Consider the following 27,158-nt stretch of genomic DNA (forward strand, 5'->3'; position numbering starts at 1 on the left):
TCCTAGTGGTGTCAGTCTCAGGTGTCCAAGATGAGAGGATCCAAAGCACAAGGCTCACCTCAACTCGAGAAGAGGACCTGAAGACTGATGGTTTCTATGGCTTCTGTGAACCAATAATCATCTCTGACACCCACTTCCTGTTTGGTGGTGTAAATGCCCATGATAAATAGAACCTGTTGGAAGAGATTTTTTTTTCCTTGCTGCTGAGAACACTCTAATTGTTATTAAGGGACTACTGGCACAGAGGCAGAGTGATACGGACAGTCATGACCTGAGAAAGTTCTTTCTAAAATGATAAAGTTCAAATTTATCTTTTGACTTAGAATCCTGTCCTTGTTTATTCTGTGTCTTACAGAGGAAATTTTATGTGGCTGTATTATAAAGCATGTAACGTGGATGAACAATTCCATGTGAGATTTTTAAATAAATAACTAAAGGTTATGGAGCCAGGGATGCAGCTTGGTTGCATTCAGTGCCTCTGGCCAACATGGGTACACACACACACACACACACACACACACACACACACACACACACAATTTTAAAAAGTGGATCTTATTTTAAAATGAAGCAACAACAGGAATAGGCAGGAGGCCGAGTGGAGTGGCTCCCTCCCTGTAAAGTGAGCCCTTGGGTGGAGTGGGAGAAAAGGCAGGTGCCATGCGTTCCAGGACAGCCTAGACTGCAGACCTTTGCTACACAGTGAGACCCTGTTTCAGAACACACACAATGGACAGGAAGATAAAGGCTAGTTTTTGGTGTGGAGTTGAAGAGGAACGTGGGGAACAGATGATTGCTTGGGGCAGGTAAGGAAGTGTTGGGTGGCTTTGCTGCACCATCTAGACTGGCCTCCAACACTATATTCTTCTCCATTGCCTCCCAAGGGCTGGGTTGTAAGAGTGTACTCCTGGCCAGCTAGTGTTGCAGGCCTGAAATCACAGCACTCAGGGACAGGACAGGACATCAGGAGTCATCTTCTACTACACAGCCAGCCAGTCTGAGGCTAGCCTGGGCTGCATGAGATCCTGTCTCAACAAACAACAAAAAGTCCACATCCAGTTTGGAAAGACAGATAATGAAGGGCTTTGACCCAGGCTGGCCTTCATCTCACAGCAAACTCCCACCCAACTGCCAAGGTTCAAGGTGTGGACCATCATGTCTTATCCTGTGCACACTTGCATGTCCTTCCCTTTGTAAGGAACCCATTACAATTAAGGATAGCAAGAGGTACCAGAAGGGCTGTGCAAGTCAATAAAACAGAGTAGGAAGGAGCCAGTGGTGGCCTGGAAGTGTTGAGACATCTGTGGGCAGCAGAGTGCATGGGTATGTAATGACTGGAACGCTGGCTGACATCCCTGCAGGAGGAAGTGCCCACCAGGACCACAGAGGCCCTACCCGAAAGGCAGGGTGAGGGGCACTGACTGGAGAAATCAGCTAGAGGTCTAGCTCAACAGCTCTCCAATATCCTCCGTTCCTAGACTCCAGAGAGTGGTGAGCAGCCTAGCATTTTGGCTTATTCTCATGGGTGCTGAATCAGTCACTGGGCACTGCTTCTCTACCTATGGGTCGTAACTCCTTGGGGTCACATATCAGATATCCAGTATATCACATATTTACATTATGACCCATGAACTGTAGCAAAAATACAGTTATGAAATAGCAACAAAAATAATATTATGGTTGGGGGTCACCACAACATGAGGAGCTGTATGAAAGGGTCTCAGCGTTAGGATGGTTGGGAACCACTGCTCTAGAGCATGGGTCAACACAGAGGCCACACCCTTAAGAAAACTGGCTTCCCTCCTCAGCTACTGACAGTATGGGAGCTGGTGAGCCCTTCCTAGCTCCACACTGGGGTGCTGACTTATCTATGCAGGTTGTTAAAATATATTTTAAGATTTATTTAATGTATATGAGTACACTGTAGCTGTCTTCATAAACACCAGAAAAGGGTGTCAGATCCCATCACCGATGGTTGTGAGCCACTATGTGGTTGCTGGGAACTGAACTCAGAATTTCTGGAAGAGCACTCAGTGCTCTTAACCGTTGAGGCATCTCTGCCGCCCCTCTATGTAGGTTATTTAAAACATTATTTATCATGTGTCACTGAATCCATATGTGTGTAGATGCACATGGTCCTCTAACTCCAGTTATAGAAGATATTTCCTCTAGTTTCCATAGGCATGTATACTCTACACACACACACACACACACACACACACCCCTGGCCCCCACAGGCTCGTCTACTACTACTACTACTACTACTCACACACACACACACACACATACACACAAATACAAAAAATAAATCTCTTTAAGAAATGTCATGTGGGCCACTGATTTATAAGATTTGTAAATGCTAGTCCACTTTTAGATTACAATGGCAACAGCAAACCTCAAAGATGTTCTATGATCACATCGCCACTGACAAGGACGAGGACAAGGAAGGTCTGCAAGGGGTCAGGTGAATTATCGCCAACCGTGTACCTTATGGGCTTTTTAATTCCTTCTTTTCTCTTTTCCATCTTTTTTCTTTTCTTTTCCTTCTTTCTTTCTTTCTTTCTTTCTTTCTTTCTTTCTTTCTTTCTTTCTTTCTTTCTTTCTTTCTTTCTTTCTTTCTTTCTTTCTTTCTTTTTTTTTTTTTTTTTTTTTTTTTGAGATCAGGAAGTCAGGACGGCCTGGGTGGAATTACAGGTGTCTGCCATTATGCCCGGCTCAGACGGCAGACGTTTCAGAATGGTGCTGGTTTGCATGCACAGGAATCCTGACAGGATGGCACTCCCTCACACCAACTGGAAGCAAATCTTATCATTCCTGTGATCTTGAAGATCTTGGCTAAATTTTAGAAGCTTTTGTTTTTCTCTTAGCCACTAGATTTTTCAGGAAAAATTCACCTATTTAGGAAAAATAAAAATAAATTAATATCATCCTAAAGTAAGCAGCACCGAGCTGCTGTTTCGGAATCCCACCCCTCACAGAGAACACTCTATTTACTTATTTACCGCCACTTCCCTCCCTTCAGATTTCAAAGGCAGTATGTTTATCATCTAAGCATTCCTTATCTTTGGCATTTCCCTGATGTTTAATTTTTTATTTTTTGAGATTGTAATGTATTACCACATCTCCCTTCCCCTTTTGTCTCTCTGTAACAGCATAGGCCTTCTCAGAAACCAAAAGGCATTGTTTCATCTCTGTGCTCTCAACTATTAGTCCTCCCAATACCCAAGTGTTCTGCGAGGCGGTCCACTGAGCCTGTGGGTCTGCTTCTGCATGCTCGTCCCTCTGTGAAGGCCTACTGTGCCCCATTGCTGACAAAGTCAGTTCAGAGAGCAGTTCCCACCATTAGCTGGGATCTGAAGCTTATAAAGCCGACCTCCTGCAACTGAGCACTCCTCTGATGGAATCTCTTATTCCCCCACTCCCTCCCGGGAGCCAGAGCTCTCCTTCCTCCTGGGCTTTTGTAGCCTGTGAGAGCCAAGTGAGCTAGTGCTAAGGACTGAGGGAAGGGCGCACGCTCTGCTGAGGACTGAGGGAAGGGCGTGCTCCCTTCCAGCCCTGAGCTACAGCCAGTGCAGCCAGCTTCAGAGGGCAGCGCTTCCCGCTGCAGGCTTTATTCCCAGAGACTTATTTTATGAGGAGTCGGGTCAGCTCAGCTCCTCTGTCATCTTACAAGTACAATCCAAACTCAACCATCACCAGATACAATCACCAAGGATCCTGAGCCTCTACACAAAGCAAAGGTCACCAGGCTGGAGCCCACCGTCTGAGCCCCAATGCTCTACACTCCAGCATTCTGTCTCTTAGTAGTGACTTTAAAAACACTAAAAGATCATAATCAACTTCCTTGCAAATGTTGGAAATTTACTTTTAAATACTGCTTTATCCTGCTGTTTAATCCCAGACCTTGGAGGCAGGCACAGGCAGGCAGAGCTCTGTGAGTTTGAGGCCAGTATGACCTACATGATAAGTTTCAGGTCAGCAAAGAAAGACTATACAGTGAGACTGTGCCTCTAAACAAATAAAAGAAATTAAAAACCACCCACCACAAAAAAGACAAGTAAAAAACAAAATAAATATTACTCTAGGTACCCACTTCTAGAAGCTAATACTGGTTCTAGTGTTTGTATGTATGTATGTGTATATGTATGTATGCGTGTGTATATCTGTACGTGTGTATGTGTATGCATTATATGTATGTATTGTGTGTATATGTATTATATGTATGTAGTTTGTATTGTGTGTATTGTATTATATGCATATTTATGTATTATATAAATGTACGGTATTACATGTATGTGTGTATTATATATGTATGTATTGTTATGTATTTATGTGTATGTGTGTGTGTATTGCATGTATTGTATATGTATTTATTCCGACCTGCCCACCATCCTGTTTAACTTTCACTTCTAATTCACAGCCTGTTAGTCAGTGCTGAACCAAACTTCTGGAATTTTTATTAATTTTAAGAATCTCAAACATGAAAACATGTTTTGATCATATTCCCCTCTACTCTGCCCCCTAACTCCTCATACACCCCAACTTCATGTTTTCTTTTATTACTATCTAAGAAATAGCATAGCATTCAAATTCTTGGCTTTTATAACTAGGATAAACTGTTCATGAGAATAATTCAAATTTATTTTCTTTTCCTGTTTTGTTTTGTAATTTAAAACAAGAGTCTCATGGAGCCCAGGCTGGCCTCCACCTCGCCATAGCTGAGGGTGACCTCCTCCAGCTGCTAGGGATACAGGGACACAGCCCCAGCCCTGCTCACCTAGATTCCCTGACAGGCGTACTGAGTATCACCGACAGCAAAGGTTTATATTTTTTTCTACACAGAATTCTAACTTATATCTGTGATTCAAATCTCAATGTACACAGAAATCCCTTAAATGGCCATAAATAATAATAGCATATATTGTATGTATCCCCAAGCACCTAGTTCCCAGTCCCAACTGCTGCCCCTAACAGGGAACAGCGCCCTCTTCCTGCTCCTGAACGCGGGCGCTGTAGCCTGACTCACCTCACTTTTTTCCTGCTCTCTTCTTGTGCTGCTGAGAACAGAGCCCGGGGCCTGAAGCCTGCTTGGCATGAGCTCTGCCACTCAACTACATTCCTAGCTCTACATGAGGTTTTAATCCCTTGGAAAGTGTCTTTACTTTCATAATTAGCTCAGTCAGCTGACCAAAGAGCTACATACCAAAAGTGAAAAAAATATATTAAGTTAGTAAAGCCACTAAAAAGTTGTTTAGGGATAACATGATTTTAGCTTTCCCGTTTATGTCAGGGATTAACAAAGAGACTGACTGCAGAAGCGATGCCCTGGGCTGTCGGTGCTTACACGGAGCTGGCACTAGCAGCATGGAGATGCAGCGGGCACCATCGTCAACTAGAAAACTGTATCACAAGAAAGCTGTATGCTCTGCTGTCTGGGAGGTCCACTAGGGAAAGTCACGCATGGAATACCCGACCATGCAGACGGTCTGTGCTCTCGTCAGACGGCTGAGGTATCAAGGGCAGTGAGGACATGTACGAGAAACAAACGAAGCTAAGGAGAAGCTTTTCAATATGACCCTGTGGAGCCAAGCCTTGAGAGGCATTCTAGGAAAAGGAGACCGCGTTTTATTCCCCTGGTAAGAGACAACCACAACCACTGTAATCTCTGGTGCTTTGGGGTAGAACACAATTGTGGGGAATTAATGGACTAAACGGAGCCATCCCCGGCAGTCAAACTTACCTGCTTTATATGAAGATCGCACCAAAGGGCCACTTGCGGTGTAGTGAAATCCAAGCTCAGTTCCTACTTTTTCCCAGTATTTGAACTTCTCAGGAGTAACATATTCTTCAACCTTGATGCAAAAAATCACTCTAGACCAGACTCCAGAATTCTTAGTGATTCTGATTCTATATAAAGTTTATACCCATGTATTCGGAATGGCTCATCATTTATCCAGGACCCCCCTCCTTTGTTGAATTATTTGTTGGACTTTATCAGAGCATAACCACAGAGGATTTAGAGAGGAAGACTTTGTACTACATTAGCTGTTCCAAAGGGTAAAGAAAACAAGAATATAGAGATCACTTATATTTGTGATTATATTTCTTCATCTATAGAAGCCAGAATTGGTCATGCCTATACGATTCTGTATGTGTGTGTACATATGCATGTATGTGCATGCACGCTTTTGTGGGTGCTCGTGTACACATGTAGAGGCCAGAGACAACCTTGGAAGTTGTTCCTCAGGCGTTTTTCACCTCCTTTTGCTACAGGGTCCCTCAGTGGCCTGGGACTCTTAAGCAGATCATGCTGGCCGGCCACGGAGCCCTAGGAATCTACCTGATTCCGCGTCCCTGTGCTGGGATTATAAGCACACTCTACTATGCCTGACTTAAGAAAAAAAAGTGGAAAACTGGGTAAATAAAGTGCTATCAAAAGAAAAAAAAGTGTGTTCTAGGACTTGGCGTCAGTCTGCCAGCACTTTGATGTCTCTCAAGACCTCATATAAGACGCCTGAGGGCAAGACCAATGAATTCATCTTGCACGTTATATTTAGTACTAACCCTGGCATGTTTTACTTTTGTTTGTTTGGCTGAACTTGGGCCTCACACATGCAAGGCTCTAAGGGCTCGCTATAGCACACGATACTACCTGACACAACGTGTTCCAGGAAATAAACACTCCATCTAGAGACAGAAGCTGCCTGCCTTTTCTTAAGTCAGCTTTGTGTCTCAGGCAGCTGTATCCAAGTCACAGGCCACCAGTGCCAGGAATGCTATCTCCCAACTCTGGACTCTGGAACAGTTGTGTAACAGTGAGTACCAGCACTGCTGCTCTGTTCACACGGAATCTTTGTGATCCCACAAAGCTAATGGTTTCTAATTCTACCTGCAGACAATGAAGATTTACTTCAAATTACTGAGGAAATATTTGGCAACTCAAGACGTTTGTACCTTAAGGTGGCGCTTTGTTGGCTGCATATACTGCCCTAGAGTTAAACAGTCCACACCGGCTGCACGGAGAGCTGCAGGGGGGAAAGCGAAAATCCCACTTAGCAGGCGTTGAGTCAAGTCACCATCACAGCTCTACGCACGGGTCTGTGAGGAGGACCCGCACGCGGTGGGCTACAACTGTCATAGGTAATACAATCACAGCTCTACGCACGGGTCTGTGAGGAGGACCCGCACGCGGTGGGCTACAACTGTCATAGGTAATACAATCACAGCTCTACGCACGGGTCTGTGAGGAGGACCCGCACGCTGTGGGCTGCAACTGTCATAGGCAATACAAGACGGGAGAGCCCGTTCACTCAAAAACACTGAGCCATGGAGTCCACAGCAACGATTACCACAGTAGTGTAAAAGTGGGAGACAGAGGGAAAACATAAGCCGGCCGGGCCTGGTGGCGCACGCCTGCAGTCCCAGCGCTCGGGAGGCAGAGGCAGCAGATCTCTGAGCTCAAGCTCAGCCTTGTCTACACAGTGAGTTCCAGAAGAGCCAGAGGTACAGGGGAAAGGCAAGTGCAGTTAATGCTATCAAATAAAAGCTAAACTAGCAGGAGAGGATTTGGAGCAGGAAGTCTCTTAGGCATAAAAGGAGAGATGAGGTGACTCTTGAGAAGCCATGCCCAAGCCTGGCGCTGTGTTATCTTTTCTTTACCGAGTCTCTATTAATCCCCATGCTTAAGCCTACATTAAAATCTTTTCTTTTTCTTTTTTCTTGATGGCTGGAAAGGCAGCCATGGTTGCTAAGAATTGAACTCTTACCTTCTTTTTTTTTTTTAAGATTTATTACTATATGTAAGTACACTGTAGCTGTCTTCAAACACACCAGAAGAGGGCGTCAGATCTCATTATAGATGGTTATGAGCCACCATGTGGTTGACGGGACTTGAACTCAGAACCTTCTGGAGAGCAGTCAGTGCTTTTAACCTCTGAGCCATCTCACCAGCCCGAACTCTTACCTTCTTGGTTGTGAACCTAGCCTTTAACGGCTGAGCCATCTCTTCAACCCTAAAGTCTTTTCTTTTTTTCTTTTTCTTTTTGGTTTTTTGAGACAGGGTTTCTCTGTGTATTCCTGGCTGTCCTGTCCTGGAACTCTCACTCTGTAGACCAGGCTGGTCTCAAACTCAGAAATCCACCTGCCTCGTGTGCCACGACTGCCCGACCCCAAAGTCTTTTCTTAATAACTCCAATTCTATCTGAATGAAAAAAAGGAAGGCAAAGGAACTGCTATTCTGAAGTCAAGTCATTCACCTGAGCCACATATGCTGCCTTAGGGTTTCCTTGGTGGGCAGGATGTGTTCCCCAAGTGTGGCTTGACCTCTGGCGTAGCAGAGTCCTCTCTGTCAGTTGCACTTGGTAGGCCAGCATCTACCTCTGAGCTACAGCCATGGCTTCAGAACCTTCCTTACCCACAATGCCTGGCACCGAACTGCCTCTCACACCGTCCAGCAGCAGAAAGAGCGGTTTCTGCTGTTTTCACTGAGCAGGAGATGACGAGGGCTAAAAGCACACCCTTCCATGGCCTAAGAAGGCTTCCTTCCCTTACATGTCCTTTCTGGTTCTGGGCAAGGAGGCAGGGGTGCTCCCACTAGCTCTGGGCACAGAGGCAGGGGTGCTCCCACTGGCTCTGGGCACGGAGGCAGGGGTGCTCCCACTGGCTCTGGGCACGGAGGCAGGGGTGCTCCCGCTGGCTCTGGGCACGGAGGCAGGGGTGCTCCCGCTGGCCTACACCTGCAGCTCCGGTGCTCAGTTCTCAGGGTCTCGGAACTGCCGACTGTGGAGGGGGCCTAAGCTAATGGCTCTTTAGTACGGAGTCCCTGCTACCCTGCGGGGAAGTGGAGTGGGTTTGTCCCGGCCTCCTTACCTTTCATGGTGGCATAGACCTGCTCGTCTGTCTCTCCGAGGCCCAGCATTATGGAGGTCTTGGAAACAACGTCGGGCTGGACCTCCTTGGCATGCTTCAGTACTCGAAGCGACTGGTCAAAATTGGCCCGGGGATCACGAACTTTCCTGGAAAACAGGGTGGCTCTCAGTGACAAAACCAGTTCATCCAACAGTTATACAAGCAAGCTGCAAGACCAGAAAGCACATTCTAGAAGAGTGTGGCTCAGCCTTCCACAGGGCGGCCCAAGGCCATCAACACCAGGGTTCACATTAATATTCACATCAGTAACAAAATTACACTTGTGAAACAGCAGCAAAGAGGATGTTACAGTTCATGGTCCCCACAAGACGAGGGTCTGGGCATAAAGGGTCTCGGGGTTAGAAAGGGTGAGGGCCACTGCTCTAGAATGTACGGTTCGCTGAGCATGTGTGTCAATGGCACACCTGTGCACAAAGTGTATTAACATTGAAAAGAAAACCAGTCTTCACTGGGCTTCCTAGGTCTGTCAGCTCTTTGGGCCTCCCAAGTCTTGAGACAGAGAAAATCTAGAAGATTTAGACTAGAAATCACTCAGTTTATACACTGAAAAATTAGAATTCTGAAATGCAAAATTATAATGACTTCTAGCAAGAAAAAAAAACCAGGCAGAGGCCGGGCGGTGGTGAAGCACACCTTTAGTCCCAGCATTTGGGAGGCAGAGGCAGGCAGATTTCTGAGTTCGAGGCTAGCCTGGTCTACAAAGTGAGTTCCAGGACAGTCAGGGCTATACAGAGAAACCTGTTTGGGAGGGTAGGGAAGGTAGGGAAGAGGGGGGAGGGGAGGGAAGAGAAGAAACCAGGCAGAAGACAAAACAAACCTCCAAGGAGAGACCATTCACTTTGGAGGTTGGAACTTTTATGAGCATTTCTTTCTGGCAGGCTGGACTGCCCTCTGCTGGCAAGTAATAACACTGCAGGCTCGGAGAAAACGCATTCTGGAACTTTCACCGGAAAGATGTTTTTGAAGAGAAACCAGGGACACTGGCACCCACTGCTGGCGATATCACCACAGGGTTGGTACAGGCTGGGTGCTACCCTTCAACAATGGCCAGACCACTGTGGCATCAATGAGAAGACAGGCAAGGGCTGGAAGTAACTAAGGTAACTAACTAACTAACTAACAGGAAGCTTGGCACTTGGCTGAATTCTATTGCAGCCTTGTCTTCTGTATTTATATTTCGTTTTAATTTAAATAAAAGGCAGGGGTTTGAAGGGATGGGTCAGTGGTTCAGAACACTGGCTGCTATTCAGAGGATTCAGGTTCAATTTCCAGTACCACAGGGGCTAACGGCTAGTCCCAGGGGACTGACATCATTGTCTTTTGGCCTCTGGCTTCCAGAGGCTCTGCATTACACAGCACACAGGCAAAACACCCATATAAAAGAAAAAAACGACAACCAATAGGCTATCTCTGACTTGTCCACAGATGTCTGTGTCCTTGTGCATAATCACGCACACAAATGCAAGGTAAAAACCAGCAATTTAGAAAAGTCATAAAACTGACAGCATAGAAAACCGACACTGTGCGACAGTCATGCCAGCCACGTTGGCTGTGAACTTACCTGTACATGGGTAGATAACACTTGAGACATGTTTTATTGTTTATTCACCCTGTGTGTGTATGTGTGCACGTGCATGTGTGTAAACCCTCATGATGGCATCCGTGGACACCAGGGACAGCCCTGGAACTAGTTCTCTCTTCCACCACGTGGGCTGCAGGGATTGAACCCATGACCCGTGGCTCACCCACGCGCCTCACCTGCTAAGTCATCTAGCCAGCCCAGAATTACTTTTTACAAAACATTTTTCCACTGGATTAAAGCTGTGCTCTGGAATGTCTACAGTCCAGGAGCAATGTTCTTGGTACCAGTCACTGCGACTTGTAGATCAGAGACACAGGACAATGAAGAGTAGCTCATTAAGTCACAGCCAAATACCTGATAAAGTTAAAGGAAAATATTAATCTTGTCTGCAACTAAAATATTTCTAATTTTTCTGATCAGAACATACTCGTTATATAGTATATTCCTTCATAATTCCTAACTATTAAATAGGAAGAATAAAGCATACTGTACTTTCTTGTGTGTGAGTGTGTATGTTGGGGGGCATGTTTGTTTTGGGTTTTGTTTCAAGACAGGGTCTCACTGGCTAGACTTGGACTTGAATTGTAGGATAGGCTGGCCTTCAACTCACAGAGACCATGTGTGCTGGGATTAAAGGTGTACATTATTACTCTGGGCTTTATTTATTTATTTATTTATTTATTTATTTATTTATTTATTTATTTTTAAAGAAAAGGTATAGCCCAGGCTGGTTCCCAAACTTTCAATCTCCTGCCTCAGCCTTCTAAGCTCTGGAATTATAGGGCAGTGTCATCGACAGTCATCCCGTTTACTTTTAAGAAGATTTAAAACAGCTATTCTGCTAAAATGATATTCTGCTATATCATTTTCCATTTCATAAGCATTCTTTGGGGGAAAACCACAACTCAATGCATGTGCAGTGATGCTGCCTTCAGAGATGCAGGAGCCCTGCAAAGGCATGTGTGTCTCTTCACCAGGCCGTCGCTCTGGCCCTTGGCCTTTCCTGATTCTCTATTAATCCGTGAAGAACAGACAGAAAGGAGCAAGGGGGAAGGGGAGGGAAAGGAAGAAGCTGCTGTGAAGTGGGAGATCACAGCTGTGACCCACTGACCGTGAAGTGGGAGATCACAGCATGCTGTGACCCGCTGACCCGATGTAATCACCTCTGTAATTCTGGAACAGTCTCTACATTGTGTGCATACACATCTAATCCAGACAGAGCCACCTTTTCTACCGCTCTCAGATCTCCTCGGAAGTCCGGGGTAAGGCATTCCACAAGGATTTTTGGATTCCTAGGAGGAAAAGGTAAACGTTGACCTGAGGACAAGAGCTGGCAGGTCTGTTGCCCCCACAGACGGTCACCAGAGGCAGTTCCTGCAGCAGAGGCACACTGCAGCACTTCCGCAGCCCTTGGAGCTGGTAAGGAAGGTGCGGACACAGAATGGTCCTAAGTGAGCAACTCCATGAAAACCCTCAGAAGAGGGAACTGTACCCACCTCAGGCCCAGGACGCCTCCCGCAGACCCAACAGCAGGATCTGACTTTTAAGCTAATTGGAGTAGGTGATTAAAAAAACAAAAATCGTTTAAAGGAACCAAAATATCAAACATGACTACTATCATTATTATTTTACTGTTTGGAAAACAAATTGGGATGTTTCTACTGTGGTTGCAAATGCCACCTTCTTCAACTTTGTTTTTTTTCTGTAATTCATCAGACATGGTCCTCCTCTTCACCTCCCCTAGGCAAAAATCTCACCATGCTCTGAGCTTTAAAAGCTGTTTCTGGGTTTGCTGAATCACGAGTTGTTGTTTTTTTAATGAATTACCAACCAAACATTAATCACTGGTTTCTATGGTGGCTGTGCTGATCTAGTGGGGCACTGTAATGTGAACTAGGTCACAGAGCTGTGCTGATATAGTGGGGCACTGTAATGTGAACTAGGTCACAGAGCTGTTTGCAAACCCAAAGGCACAACACAGCTGCTCCCTGAGAACAGACAGGAGAGACCACACTGGTCCCCTTGTGAATATAAGATGCTGAAAGATCACAGTGTGTGACTCTGAAATGGACTTTTTAAAAATCGCACCTGAGATGGTCAGTGGCTTGGGAAAGAAATTTTGTGAGCTGAAAAATACAAAATATATTTTTTGAACTGTAATAAATTAAAAAAAAAAAAAAACAACAGAATATCAGTGGAAAAACATGTGTTAGCACACTAGACCTTACACCAGCACCAAGTTACAGAAATGATTTAGCTCCATTTGATTTTATGCAGCCCTGGCTGGCCTGGAGTTTGCTATGCAGACCAGGCTGGCCCTAAAGTCAAAGATCTTCCTGTCTCTGCTCTTGAACTCTGGGATTAAAGGCATGTACCACCAATCTTTATAACTTTGCTCCTTTTTAATGTTTTTGAAATGAATGGGATTAAAATATTTTTTTAAATGTACACTATGAGTAAGATTGGCAGAACAGATAGAAATTAAAACTGTGTCAAGACAATAATTTACAATGATGGTGTTCATCTCATTTTACTTTAGGCTTTTTGTTCTTCTAGACGTCTATTATTTCCTTTTTCTGTGTGTTTTGCCTGCATGCACGTGTATATGCCCAGTGTCCATGAAGGCCAGAAGTGGGTGCTGGATCCCTGTGGAATTAGGAAGGTTGTCAGCCACCACACGAGCTGGGAACTGAATTCAGGTCTTCTGCACAAGCAGGACATGGTTTGTCTTTTTTTTTTTTTTTTTTTTTGTGTGTGTGTGTGTGTCTTCAGAGTTTCTCTGCATAGCCCTGGCTATCTTGGAACTCTATAGACCTGGCTGGCCTTGGGTTTAGAGATCTACCTGCCTCTGCCTCCTGAGTGCTGGGATTAAAGGTGTGTGCCACAACTGCCTAGCTTAGCAGTTCCTGTTCTTAAATACTTAGTTTTGTGTGTGGAGGGAGGGGTAAGCATCAGACCCAGGGTCTTGAGCGTGTGAGGCAAGTTTTCTACCACCAAGCTGTATCCTCAGCTAACTATTCTTCTTCTTTTTTTTTTTTTCTCGAGACAGGGTTTCTCTGTGTAGCCCTGGCTGACCTGGAACTCACTCTGTAGACCAGGCTGGCCTCGAACTCAGAAATCCGCCTCCCTCTGCCTCCCAGAGTGCTGGGACTACAGGCGTGCACCACCACCACCTGACTCAGCTAACTATTCTTAAGTGGTAGCTTATTAAGAACTCAATGCTGGGCTGGATCTGTGGCTCATCTCTAATCTCAGAATTTGGGAGATGGAGATGGGTGTTTCACTGTGTGTTCAAGGCTGGCCTGATCTACAGAGTGAGTTTCAGGACAGAAACTCACTAGACTAAACTCTGTCTCCAAAAAGGAAGAAAGAAAAGAAAAGAAAAGAGGAGAGGAGAAAAGAGGGGAGGGGAGGGGAGGGGAGAGGAGAGAAGAGAGAAGAAGAAGAAGAAGAAGAAGAAGAAGAAGAAGAAGAAGAAGAAGAAGAAGAAGAAGAAGAAGAAGAAGAAGAAGAAGAAGAAGAAGAAGAAGAAGAAGAAAGAGAGAGAGAGAGAGAGAGAGGACCTCAAATTTCCGGATGTAAACCATACCTTTCCTTCAAGCACGCCACAGTCTTGGCGATGTGCTCAGCTCCCCCATCGGCTACATCTAGAGAGAAAAGAAGCCATGTTCAAGCCATGCCACAACTCAACCAAAGTGACCGTGACACACTACTAACCATCTCGATCCACCGACGTCAGGACAACATAATCCAGGCCCCACTCTGCAATTGCTTTGGCTGTATTGTCAGGCTCATTGGCATCCAATGGAGGCGGGTTTCTTGAGGTCTTAACGGAACAAAATCTGCAACCTCTTGTGCATGTGTCCCCCATCAACTAGAATAGAGATGTCACAATTTATATCAAGTAGGCAGATGACTCCCAAGAATACAAGGCCAAAAATAAATGGCAAAGCGTGTAATCAGACTGGTTCTGTGCATAGGAAATCCGAAGGGCTGGAGAGATGGCTCAGCGGTTAAGAGCACTGACTGTTCTTCCAGAGGTCCTGAGTTCAATTCCCAGCAACCACATGGTGGCCCACAACCATCTGTAATGGGATCCAATGCCCTCTTCTAGTGTTTGAAGACAGTGTACTCATATACATTTAAAAAACCCAAATAAATCTTTTAAAAAAATTAAAATCGAAAACATTCATGATTAAATGATAACTGGTTAAGAAATACAAATTTAGCCCAGTGGTGGTGGCGCACGCCTGTAATCCCAGCACTTGGGAGGCAGAGGCAGGTGGATTTCTGAGTTTGAGGCCAGCCTGGTCTACAGAGAGAGTTCCAGGACAGCCAGGACTATACAGAGAAACCCTGTCTCAAAAAAACCAAATCCAAAAAACCAAACCAAACCAAACCAAATCTATGTGGAAAAAGAAAGGATACACTTAAGTAAGTGTTAAGGGAACTGGAGGGGGTATGGGACCAGGATGGAACAGATAATTTTATAATTTAAGGGGCCAGCGAGACGGCCAGTGGGGAGAAGTACTTGCCAAGCAGGTGACCTGGGTTTGAGTCCCAGACCCCATGTAAAGGTGGGGAGAAGAGATGCCACAAAGCTGTCTTCTGACCGCCATCCACATCTCCACATGGACACAATCATCATCATCTACAGCAGAATTTCAACTCAGAGCCAAGTGTGGGGAGGATGCCTGTAATCCTAGCGCCCAAGTTGAGGGAAGATGATCATGAGTTCAAGGTCAGCCTGGGTACCATGGTGCAACTCAGTTTCAGAGTTTAAATGGAAGATGGCCTAGTGGGGGTTTTTTTTTTTTTTTTGAGACAGGGTTTCTCTGTGTAGTCCTGGCTGTCCTGGAACTCTCTCTGTATACCAGGCTGGCCTCGAACTCAGAAATCCACCTGCCTCTGCCTCCCAAGGGCTGGGATTACAGGTGTGAGCCACCACGCCAGGCTGGCCTAGTGTTTAAGAGGATTGCTTTTTCAGAAGCCCCAAGTTCAGCTCCCAGCGCCCACGTCGAGCAAACCTCTCCATGCACCTGCACTCACATACACATACACAAAATGAAGAATAACTAAGCTGGGTGGTGGAGGCACACACCTTTAATTCCAGCGCTCGGGAGGCAGAAACAGGCCGATCTCTGTTTGAGGCTAGCCTGGTCTACAGTGTAAGTCCCAGGCCATCCAGGGCTAGGTAAAGAAATCCTGTCTCAAACAAACAAACTAGAAATAAAATGAAATAATGGGATACCAACGTTGAGTTTGTGGAGAGGCTAAAGTTCTAGTCCCTAACCAGAGGTGTCAGGTCGTCTGCTGCACTGTTTTTCTTCACAACTTACTCATAGTTTATAAAGATTCCTCACAACTCAATAATGAGCAAGAAATGTTTTGAAAAAAATTTTCTTTTTTGAGACAGGGTTTCTCTGTGTAGCCCTGACTATCCTGAAACTCACTCTGCAGACCAGGCTAACCTCAACCTCAAGAGCCTCTGCCTCCTGAGTGCTGGGATTAAAGATGTGCACCACCACTGCCCAGCTGAAAATATACTCTTTTTTAAATGACATTTTATTTATATTGTGGGTTTTTATGTACGTGTGAGAACACCAGGACATATGAGGACAGCATGTGGGAGTGGGTTTTCTCCTTCCACTGGCGGGTCCTGTGGGGAACTCAGGGAACTAGGCTCGGCGGCCCGTCACCTTACCCACTGAGCCATCTGGCTGGGCCTGAGGATACACTCAACCAAAAGATGAACATGCAGATCTGAGTGGAGTTGCACTGGCAGGACTGCTTGTTAAATGGACGAGACAGACAAAACAATACACAGAAATAATTATGAAAACTATCTCCAAACATTAATGCAAACATATACCCTAAGGCACCAAAGAGTTAGATGAGATCAGATACAGATACATAGAAGAACCAATAACAGATTAATTCAGAAAGGGTAAAGTCACAACAAGTGTCAAGACCGCCAGGTTCTCTCGTCATTTTCATAAACTCAGACGTGATAGGAGTCTCACTGGGTGTTCACAGAACACGTTTTTAGGAGGAAGGCATAGACATCTCTGCCCCATGCCTCAGCTAAGCTATAGAGAGCAGGCTGCCTTACCATGATCGTGGCTGTGGCTGTGGCGTATTCCCCACCCCCCCAACACTCTCCAATGTTGGGACATCGGGCTTCCTCACACACCTGTGAAGAAAGGAACAATGCATCAGGCAGAGAGGACCTACCTACCAACAATGAGGTGTTAGGTATTTTAAGTGTTCTTTTTTGTTGTTTTGTTTTTATATTTTTTGAGACAGGGTTTCTCTGTGTAGCCCTGGCTATACTGGAACTCACTCTGTAGACCAGGCTGAGCTCGAACTCAGAAATCCTCCTGCCTCTACCTCCCAAGTGCTGGGACTAAAGGCATGCGCCACCACTGCCTGGCCCCTGGCCATCTTTTTTTTTTTTTTAGATTATTTTTTATTAGCTGGGTGGCAGCCGCGGCAGAGGTGGCAGGGGCGGCGCCTTTAGTGCCAGCACTTGGTAATTTAAACTACTGCCTATGTTTCCAAAGAGTTCAAAGCATTCAGAAGAAATATAATCACTGTTTGTTTTTCTCATAGGAAAGTTAGACTTGGTTTTACACACACTAAGACAACGCTGGGGTACATTCCCAGCCCCTGAACATGTATGCATGCTTTTATGACTGTTGGTAGCACCTCACTTTTCATCTTTGTCTTCCTTCCTTGCAAATGCTTATATACTCACTAATCATTTCTTTTTGGTCTCCTCTGGTACCACCCATTTTATAATCCAAGCACCCAGGAAGGTAAGGCAGGGGAATCATGAGTTTGAGAACAAACAGGCCTATACAGTGAGTTCCAGACCAGCCTATGCTACCTAATGAGACTGTATCTCAAAACAAAAACAACCAACCAACAAACAAAAACCCTTTACAAATATGGAGAAACAGCACAGACATTGGGTAAAATGGAGAGGGAATACACTGGCCACTTACTGTGTGGAGATTTAAATTCCGCAGCGTATTTTTGAGTTTATTGTAATTTTTACCCATGGGTATGGTTGTCTTTAACCATGGAGGTAGTCTTAACCTAGAGAAAGCCAGAGAGAACAGACCGTTACCAACCTGCGGAAAACATGGACCTTCGCAGAAGCACAGTTCCCAGGATAGCCTTGTCCATCTGAACCGACTCAGCTCATCACAGTAATAAGAATAAAGACTCAAGTGCAGGTTGGCTTAAGCTGCTTCAGACAACACTGCTAGCGGGGTCTAAGGGGGACTCGGCTTACACCTCCCTTCAAACGTGCTTGCTATACTGTTCTAATTAAAGGAAGGATAAGCTTTTAGCATATTCTTCCTTATGAACACTACAAATTACTACAGTTAACTCGGAATAAGAACCCAAATGCATACTACTGCATACTATCTATCCTGCATTCTAGATTCTAGTCATTGATAAAGAGAGACAATTTGCTAATTTCAGTGGTTTACTTCTGGGTAGCTACAATTTAAGCCAGGGAGGTAGGAGGATCAGGAGTTCAAGGTCAAATCTAACTACATAGTGATTTCAAGGTTAACCCGGAATATATAGATGAAACTCTGATTTAAAAGAAGAGCCTGGTGGCGCACGCCTATAATCCCAGCACTCTGGGAGGTAGAGGCAGGCAGACTTCTGAGTTCCAGGACAGCCAGGGCTATAAAGAGAAACCCTCTCTGGGGGGGGGGGGGGGGACAAAAACAACAACAACAACAACAAAACAAACAAACAAAAAAGGAACCAAGAAATGAAAAACAACTACAAAAAGGGCAGGTCTAAGCTTCGGAAGGAGCTATAGCCTTGGTTTTCCCTTACTGTTCACTTTTGATCTAGAAGCTGTTTGATAAGTATTTTTGAAAGCAACACTGTCCACCACTCTTCGGTTACTATTTGTTAACTGTTGCTAGGAATCTGGAATCCAGAGCTTTCCCCACGCCAGGCAGCTTTACATTATTAAAACACAATTAAGATAAAATAACCACCATAGGCTATATGTATACTTTCTCAGGAAAGGAACAAGTTAGAGCCGGGCGTGGAGGTGTGTACCTTTAATCCCAGCACCTGGGAGGCAGAGGCAGGCAGACCTCAGCTCAGAGTCTGAGGCCAGGCTGACCTTACATAGTGAGTTCCAGGTTAGCCAGGAACAAACAGTGAGTCCTCATCCCAAACAAGCACAGAGGAAGCTAGATGACCGATACCCATTAACAATTAGAACTATGTGAAGGTATGAATCAATGAAGGAAGCCAAGTGGTGGTGGTGCACACCTTTAATTGCAGCACTCAGGAGGAAAAAGAAAATGGATTTGAGTTTGAGGCCAGCCTGGTCTACAGAGAGAATTCCAGGACAGTTTGGGCTACCCAGAGAAACCATCTCAAAAACCCAAACAAGTAAGAAAAATCAATAAGTACCAAGAGGAAAACCTATACTTTCTCAGATGCTAGATATAAAATGGGGATATGGCAATATAAAATGGTCAGGCCATTTTAGGAATGATGAAGAAAAACTGTCAATCTACTACAAGGCTTGATTAAAAAACAACGCACAAAATCAAAATGGTCTCTCTCTCTCTTTGGTTTTTGGATATTTTTTTTTTTTTCCGAGACAGGGTTTCTCTGTGTAGCCCTGGTTATCCTGGAACTCACTCTGTAGACCAGGCTGGCCTCGAACTCAGAAATCTGCCTGCCTCTGCCTCCCAGAGTGCTGGGATTACAGGTGTGCGCCGCCGCCGCCGCCGCCACCACCACCGCCGCCCGGCTCAAAATGGTCTCTAATATTCAATTACCTTTCTCCTTTCTGGCGCTTTAAGTTTCCTTTATATTCATCCCAGGTACTCTTGTCTGCAAGATCACCAGATACAAAATCTTGAAGGTCTGGTCCATTATGCAAAAATTCCTTTTTCTTATCTGACAACGAACTTAAAGCTCTAACGGAGTACGCATATCTTCCAAATACCTACAGAAAGGGTTCAGTACAACATTCACTCAGTAGACTCTGGAATAATTTAGTTTTAACCCATTCTAATACCAAAGCTAAAGAACTGATACAGAAATTATGTAAAACTATTTAAGAGCTCAAACTACGTTGATCAGAATCTGAAAAAGACTCAAGGTGAAAGAACCGCAAGCTATGGTGACTCAAACATGCAATCCAGCACTCAGAAGAGGCAGAGTGCGGAGGAATCTTTGGTCTAAGAATTTAGTTTCAGACCAGCTTAGGTTACAGGGACCGGGATGCACACCCTGCCCGAATGGGAAAAAGTAGGAATCAGATCAAAGTTAACTGCTAAATACAGATTAGAAAACCTTAAGAGAGTGACTTAACATGCCACGTTTTCATGTCTTCTATTCCTAAGACAGGTACTAAAAATATGTTGTCAACAAGTTTGCAATAATTGATGTGCCTCGGCTGTCAGGGCTTTAAAAAAGGATATCTGGAACAATTTCCCTAGATTAGAACTTGGGATAAGCAACGGCGTTCCTGTGGCTCACCCAGGACCCCAGGCTGCGAGCTGCATCCCAGCAGCGTAGAGCCATCCCCTCTTTTAGGTTTTAGGGGGGTCAAGGGTCCGAGGGAACCGCGCTCCCGGAACTGGACACGTCTAAAGGAAAAAAAAGTCGCTTTACTTATGACGCAATACGTTCCCGCCGAACCTGCGCGACTTGACTAGCTCGACGATCGCGTAGTTTTGCCTTGAAGCCGTCGCTCGGTTATGACGCAACACGCATGGCCCTGACTGACTACAAGAACGTGATGACGAAAGACGATCTCTCTTTGCCCCATCTACTGCGAGGTGAGGACCTTACGGGCTTTTGCCCTGGGAATCTGAACCCATCCTCTTTTGGGGACCACGGAGGCACGGACCTGATGCCCCGAGTCTTTGTCCCGACTGTCCCCCATCGCGACATGGGTCCTTTGGATTTGGTGGCGCAAGCTGGAAGTTGCGTGCGGGCTTTAAGGCCCACTCCGGCCGCAGTTCTTCCGCCATGGCGCACCGGGCCGAGTTTCTCAACACTCCACGGGGGCCCGCCCGTCCCCGTCCCTCGCGCCCCCGGGCCACTCCTCACCGACCCACTCGTGTTTTTGGCGCCGGATTTCCTCGCTGGCGATTTCCGTTTGGAGCGGAACTCTGCCCGCTATCAGGTGTAGAGCGTTCCCCGCCCCAGCCTTCTTACCCGGGTGTTTGTGTTTCAGAATGAAGACCATTCTCAGCAATCAGACTGTCGACATTCCAGAAAATGGTAGGAGGCCTCCCGCTTTGCCCTCACGGTTTGCTTGCATGCTCTAAGCCCTGGCCTGTGGGTCTCACGAGTTCATCTTCTCTTCTAGTCGACATCACTCTGAAGGGGCGCACAGTCATTGTGAAGGGCCCCAGGGGAACCCTGCGGAGGGACTTCAATCACATCAATGTAGAACTGAGTCTTCTTGGAAAGAAGAAGAAAAGGGTAAGGACTTGAGTATCTTCAGGTGCCTCTTCGTAACAGCCTGCGATCGGGCGCCTTTGGCCGAGCGTGGTGGCACACACCTTTCATACCAGTTGAGTGCCTGAAATCAGAGAGGACTTTGCTTTGATGAAATTACAAAGTCAACTCCAATATCGTAAAACCCAGAAACTGATTTTAAACCTCTCCCCCCAAATATGTGGCTGAGTGGTTATTCAAGTCAGTTCTTTTCTTAGTAACCTTGGTTGCGTTCCCGGTTTTGGCGGGGGAGGTGTATCGTCCCTCTCTTGGGTCCTGTGCATGCAACATACGGGGCATTTGTATGAGGCTTTGACTGCTTGTATTCACCAGCAAAAAAGGGCAGTGTTTTAATTCTGAAGTTCTTTTACAGCTCCGGGTTGACAAATGGTGGGGTAACCGAAAGGAGCTGGCCACTGTCAGAACCATCTGCAGTCATGTTCAGAACATGATCAAGGGTGTTACACTGGTAAGCCGGCCCTCCGCGATGCTTTTTTAACACTTGAATGTGTTTTGTTTGTATATATAAATGTCTGGGGCCAGGATGGTCTGTAGACGCTTATGAACAAGGCAATTTCAGGTATTGGGGGGTGGGCTCAAACCTAGGAATTTGCTGGGCAGGCTCTTTTACTCCAGTTTCAGGGGTTTTGTTGGTAGATATTCTGTAGTGGAGATGAGATTAATTGGTGTATGTGGGACCATGGGTAAGCAAAGGTCTAATTTGGGCATATCTGAAGTCACTGTTAGTTCAGTTTGTCTCTCGTGGACCTGTTGCTCCAGTTCCCGTGAAGGACTGGGCCTTTTATTTACCTACATAGCCTGAAGTCCTTTATTTGGTGGCAGCTATAGTGACTCCACAAACATTGTAATGCCGAGAGTGAGGATCCTGTGCTCTCACTGAAAGGGTGAGATAGAAAAGCAAACTCACCCGGGAGCCTCAGTAAGATGTGTTGCAGTTTGCAGATGGTAGGTTGGGTGTGTATATTAAATCTCCAAGATACAACAAAAGCACCTTAGGGATTTCAGCTGACTGGGGGGGGGCACTGTGATCCTAGGGGAAGAATCTCAATCTAGGCCAACCTGAACTGAGTTTGTTCAAGATTGCTCACAGCTTGCTTGTTTAATGCAGGGCTTCCGTTACAAGATGAGGTCCGTGTATGCTCACTTCCCCATCAACGTCGTCATTCAGGAGAATGGGTCTTTAGTTGAAATCCGAAATTTCTTGGGTGAGAAATACATCCGCAGGGTTCGGATGAGGACAGGTATGTGTGGGCCTTCAGGAATGATGGGGAAGTTGCTACAGATTTTGTCCTTGGGTCTTGGGTGGAGTCTTAGTCTTTGGGTGTGGTGAAGACTATTTCAGCACTGTCTCCTTTGGTGGTTTTGATAGCTTCAGGTTTTCTGAAGAGGGGGTATGTTGAAATAGTTGTAGGATACAGTAGTTTTTTTGTGAGACCTGGGGGTCACATTTGTGTCTGTGATGACACAACCCTAAGGTCTTAGAGAATGTGATTGGTTGCTTGGAGTTTTAGATAGGGTTGTATTTGTGAGATCTCATGGTAACATCTCTTTCAGGTGTTGCTTGTTCTGTGTCTCAAGCCCAGAAGGATGAGTTAATCCTTGAAGGAAATGATATTGAACTTGTTTCAAATTCAGGTATGTGTATTTATGTCATAGCGGATGTTAACATTTTATCTCTGAATTACAAAGAAAAACTGTTTAAAGAGCTTCTGAGAAATAATGAAAAAAATTATGAATCTGTTCTTTATATATTACGTAATATACTTTGTATCATGAATACAAAATGGTTGTGTGTGCGGTTGTGTCTATATTGGGATATGTGTGCCACTGTTTAGTTGGGTTGTGAAGGAGTCCCTCCACTGTGTAGGCTCCAGGAATTGAATTCCAGTTAGTTGGGCTTGTATAAGATGAATTTGGCTAGTGAAATAATGGCTTTGTGTGCTTCTTCCTGTGTAGCCGCTCTTATTCAGCAAGCCACAACAGTTAAAAACAAGGATATCAGGAAGTTCTTGGATGGCATCTATGTGTCTGAGAAGGGAACCGTGCAGCAGGCTGACGAGTGAGGCCTCAGGTGGGTGCCCGTGTCTGCAGCTGACTGCTTCAGAAGACTTCAGTGTGCTGAGAATGATTAAAGAACTTTCAGGGCAGGAACATTGACAAAACTTTACATGTATTTTTGTTTTTTACAGTTTCCAGCTCCAGAAACAAAATCCTGATCATGAATACAATTTGGGCTCTTTGAGGACAATAAAGGACTTGTATATTGATTTGTGTGTCCTTGGTCTTTTTTTATTACATAATGGGGTCGGGTGATTATCAATTTTTTGTTTTTTGGTAGGTTTTTTTCTTCATAGAAACTAATGGCTTAAAATAGCAATGACAGGCAACCTTCCTGGTGGATGCTCAGTAATTATAGCACTTCAGGAAGGTCCTAGAGGTGTAAGACATTGACCTAGGCATAATGTTGACTATTGGGTGGGCAGATGTCTCATTAGAGCTGGGAAGTAGAAGTCGAGGTGGTTTCTTTGTGCATTTTAGAGGGGCTTTTAGCTGGACCTTGAGGGATTCGAGGCCAGTGTAGACTGTAAACACAGTAAGTGTTGAGTGTGGGATTCTAAATGAAACAGACCTGGTGTGTGTGGAATACTTCCCCACACACCTGAGGGAGTGGCCAGAATTGGAATGCTAGACACTGCTAGTCCCAGACGTGCGACTTCTTGGAGAAGGCTCTCCTATGATGGTTTCACATTCCATCTTGCCTCTGCCTACTCACTGCAGGCAAGGACCACAATACTTTAATAGCCTCAAAACCAGTTTTGTCCTTCATAGGTGCTATTAGTATAGTAACTGTCACCCTTTTACCCTGCATTGGGGGCATGCCTTCCAAAGTTCTATGGTACAGGCAGTGCCTGTGTCTGAATCTATTTCTGGGTGCCCAGAGATTTCCCTGGAGCTGGAATGAATTGTCACCTCGTAGTTGAGAGTTTAGTCCTGGCACTTGGAAGGCAGGTGGATTTAAGAGTTCGAGACCACCCTGGTCTACGGAGTGAGTTCCAGGACAGCCAGGGCTATATAGAGAAACCCTGTCTCCAAAAACCAAAAAAGTGCTGAGCGCTACTTAATGCTGCAAGAGCAGCACTATACTGTCCTCCATCTCTGCCTTAAGTATAACAACTAGAATGTCTGGGCTGGTTGAGAGCATTTGGTGCTCATTTTTTGGTAACTCCGATGCCTTGTGGCCACTCAAGGCTATGGAGACCCTTCCCAGGAAAGACCAGTTGGCAGGATACTTGCCCAGGATTAACAAGGTTCCAGCTAGCAGCACAGATAGATGTGGCTTGTCTGTAATCCTAGCCTTGGGGATCAAAGCAGGATAAGAACCCTCGTCAGCTATAGGTATTTGGCCAGTTTAGGAGTCAAGAAAATTGCCAAAATCTGTTCATCTCCAACCAGCATTAGTTAAATGGCATTAACCAGGTTATTTGCACTGAAAGTTAAATTTAAGACACAGGTATTTCACTTCCCAGAGGTTAAATACAGGTAAGGCAATATTTAAAGATTTAACTAGAAGTGGGTTTTTTTAAATGTAGAATGTGATGTTCCTTGGTATATCAGATCCTGAGCTAACGATTTTCATATGATCCTCACATGTGCTCCCTGTCTAAGGGTGGCAGCAAGAAACCATTGGGCTAGGAGTTCTGAGCTTAGCTTAATGAGAACTCATTGTTAAATAGGAAAGGTTTTAGTTGGGTATGTGGTGGTATAGTCCTGTACCCCATGCAGTGGAGTAGAGGGAGGAGGGTCAGGAGTTGAAGATTATATATATTATATATATAATACTTAAGTCCAGCTTGGGCTGTATAATACATGAAACTTTCTCAAAAAAATCTTTTCACCAAAGGTACCAGGTGAGCATCGGTATGTATGCAGGCAAGACAGTTTTTGGTTTTGTTTTTTTAAGGCGAAAAGTACAGCTTTTCTTGATGTGGCTAATAAGACAATTGTTCAGCCAGCTATAATGGGTGTCATTCTAAAACCTAAGAACTGCTAAACTTGGAAAGATGGCTCAGAGCTGGTGAGCACTGGCTGTTCCTATAGAGGACCCAGGTTTGGTTTCCAGCACCCTGGTGTTAGCTCACATCTGTAACTCCAGTTGCACTAGATCTGATGCCTCTTCTGGCTTCCAAGGACACATGTAGGCTAAACACCCACATACAGGGGGATGATTGTACTAACCAGGAGTAGAAAAACAGATCTGCTGTTAAATCTGGCTAGTCCAGTAGCAACTTGATCATTTTTTTCATGTGCTATCTCTGATTTTGTTTTTAAATTATAAGAATTTTAATACATTGGCGCACAGGTGGTGCGTGCCTTTAATCCCAGTATTTGGGAGGCTGAGGCAGTGTCTTAGGCGCATTTTTTAATTCAAGGTCAGCTTAGTCTACGGAGTTCCAGGACAGCCACACAAGTTCTGTCTTGGAAAACAATCCTAATTATGCCTTGATTGTGAGATCTAACAATGGCAGATCTGGAATGCAGTTACAACCCTTTAACGTTTTAGGGTGGTTTACCACTACGGCTCTTTGTGGAAGAGCCGCTTTTCTGTGACTCTGAGTCTAAATCCCTGGAGAAGGTTGACAGTGACTGGGTAATGTGGAGACTGGCCCCAGATCCCTACATCTGTGTGCCTGAGGAAGTTAGGAAGCTCTAGGGGGCAGTGCAGGACTATGGTCCTTTGTCCATTCGTGGTAAGCCATAGTAAAATCTACATTTTTGTTCTGTTTTTTTTGGATTTTATTTTTTTTCCGAGACAGGGTTTCTCTGTGTAGCCCTGGCTGTCCTGGAACTCACTCTGTAGACCAGGCTGGACTCAAACTCAGAAATCCGCCTGTCTCTGCCTCCCAGAGTGCTGGGATTACAGGCGTGGGCCACAACTACCCGGCTTTTTTTTTTTTTTTTTTAATTATAATTTTATTTTGAGTACACTGTAGCTGTATTCAGATATACCAGAAGAGGGCACCAGATCCCATCACAGATGGATGAGCCACGATGTAGTCACTGGGAATTGAACTCAGAACTTCTGGAAGCACAGTCAGTGTTCTTAACCACTGAGCCATCTCTCCAGCCCAAAAATCTACATCTTTTTTTTTTTTTTTAAAGATTTATTTATTATATGTAGGTACACTGTAGCTATTTTCAGACACACCAGCAGAGGACATCAGATCTCATTACTGATGGCTGTGAGCCACCACGTGGTTGCTGGGATTTGGACTCAGGACCTTTGGAAGAGAAGTCAGTGCTCTTAACTGCTGAGCCATCTCTCCAGCCCCACAATCTACATCTTTTAAACTTTGCTAAGTGTGCCAAATCTTGTCACCTCAAAAACATTTTTTTTTCCAGAATAATAGGGGTAATGCCAGTTTATTTTAAAATGGGAATTGCTATGCAATAAGCTAAGAGAACTTGATGTGCATAGATACTTACGTCTACTGCTGTATCCTGTGATCTTTCTATGACATGAGTTATGAAGCTACATTTTACATTTTTATGTGCATTGATATTCTGCCTACATGTATGAGGTTGTCAGATCTAGAACTGGAATTACAGACAATTGTAAGCTGCCATGTGGAGGGGGGGTGCTGGGAATTGAACCAGGGTCCTTTGAAAGAGCAGCCAGTTCTCTTAACCACTGAGCCATCTTTCCACCCATGAAGCGCCTTTAAAATCAGAAGTCCAAACTGGGCAGAGTGCTGCACACTTTCAATCCCAGCACTTGGGAGATGGACAGGTGGATCTGTTGTGTTCCAGCCAGCCTGGTCTCTACAGAGCAAGTATCAGGACAGCCAGAGCTACACAGAAAAATCCATTCACCCTGCCACAAAAAGAAATAAAAATGACAATCCAGTAAGAGAACTCACAAGAAGTACCTGAAAAAAAAATTGTTTTTGAGGAAAGCTAACATTGGTGTGTTTGAGCGTATGCTTTACCTATGACCAAGCATGATCTAAAAGCCTGTTGTGTTTGTACATTCCATCTGAGGATAACCCTGACCTAACCAGAGAGCACCTTGTTAGAAGTGACAAGAGTATGTCACTAACTGTCCAGTTTAAGTAGTTTTAGC

The 27,158-nt window shown here is 45.0% G+C and overlaps 2 protein-coding genes across 4 annotated transcripts; one reads left to right on the forward strand and one right to left on the reverse strand.

Moving 5' to 3' along the window:
• Positions 1–2,646: 2,646 nt before the first annotated feature.
• Lias (lipoic acid synthetase) lies at positions 2,647–20,174 on the reverse strand. Of its 3 annotated transcripts, none has more exons than XM_052198584.1 (11): positions 20,048–20,174; positions 19,342–19,511; positions 17,518–17,611; positions 16,623–16,703; positions 14,228–14,384; positions 14,100–14,157; positions 11,674–11,802; positions 8,869–9,014; positions 6,955–7,025; positions 5,741–5,852; positions 2,647–2,894 (listed from the first exon to the last, which is right to left on the reverse strand). In XM_052198584.1, the coding sequence occupies exons 1-11, from the start codon at positions 20,090–20,092 to the stop codon at positions 2,836–2,838; spliced, it is 1,122 nt and encodes a 373-aa protein (XP_052054544.1). In that variant the 5' UTR covers positions 20,093–20,174; the 3' UTR covers positions 2,647–2,835. The 3 variants fall into 3 exon arrangements, with proteins under 3 accessions (XP_052054544.1, XP_052054545.1, XP_052054546.1); XM_052198585.1 differs by having other exon boundaries at positions 19,342–19,396; positions 20,048–20,151; XM_052198586.1 differs by lacking the exons at positions 14,100–14,157; positions 14,228–14,384; positions 17,518–17,611.
• A 152-nt stretch (positions 20,175–20,326) lies between these two features.
• Positions 20,327–23,304, forward strand: Rpl9 (ribosomal protein L9). Its single transcript, XM_052198588.1, has 8 exons — positions 20,327–20,349; positions 20,751–20,797; positions 20,886–21,001; positions 21,390–21,485; positions 22,146–22,278; positions 22,592–22,672; positions 22,994–23,108; positions 23,227–23,304. Exons 2-7 carry the CDS (start codon positions 20,752–20,754, stop codon positions 23,098–23,100), a joined length of 579 nt encoding a protein of 192 aa, XP_052054548.1. The 5' UTR covers positions 20,327–20,349; position 20,751; the 3' UTR covers positions 23,101–23,108; positions 23,227–23,304.
• Positions 23,305–27,158: the final 3,854 nt, after the last annotated feature.

The sequence above is a fragment of the Apodemus sylvaticus genome, chromosome 11 (genome assembly GCF_947179515.1).
Source record: "Apodemus sylvaticus chromosome 11, mApoSyl1.1, whole genome shotgun sequence".
Classification (NCBI taxonomy): Eukaryota; Metazoa; Chordata; class Mammalia; order Rodentia; family Muridae; genus Apodemus; species Apodemus sylvaticus.

Excerpts from the sequence above, each read along its gene's own strand:
- Lias (XM_052198584.1), bottom strand. The coding sequence starts at position 20,092 with ATGGCTCTACGCTGCTGGGATGCAGCTCGCAGCCTGGGGTCCTGG. Across the intron at positions 11,803-14,099 it reads GTGGCGTGCTTGAAGGAAAG|GAATCCAAAAATCCTTGTGG; the intron begins GTATGGTTTACA and ends TTTTCCTCCTAG. Across the intron at positions 9,015-11,673 it reads ACTGTTCCAGAATTACAGAG|GAAAGTTCGTGATCCCCGGG; the intron begins GTGATTACATCG and ends CCTGTTTTCCAG.
- Rpl9 (XM_052198588.1), top strand. The coding sequence starts at position 20,752 with ATGAAGACCATTCTCAGCAATCAGACTGTCGACATTCCAGAAAATG. Across the intron at positions 21,486-22,145 it reads TGATCAAGGGTGTTACACTG|GGCTTCCGTTACAAGATGAG; the intron begins GTAAGCCGGCCC and ends TGTTTAATGCAG. Across the intron at positions 22,279-22,591 it reads CAGGGTTCGGATGAGGACAG|GTGTTGCTTGTTCTGTGTCT; the intron begins GTATGTGTGGGC and ends CATCTCTTTCAG.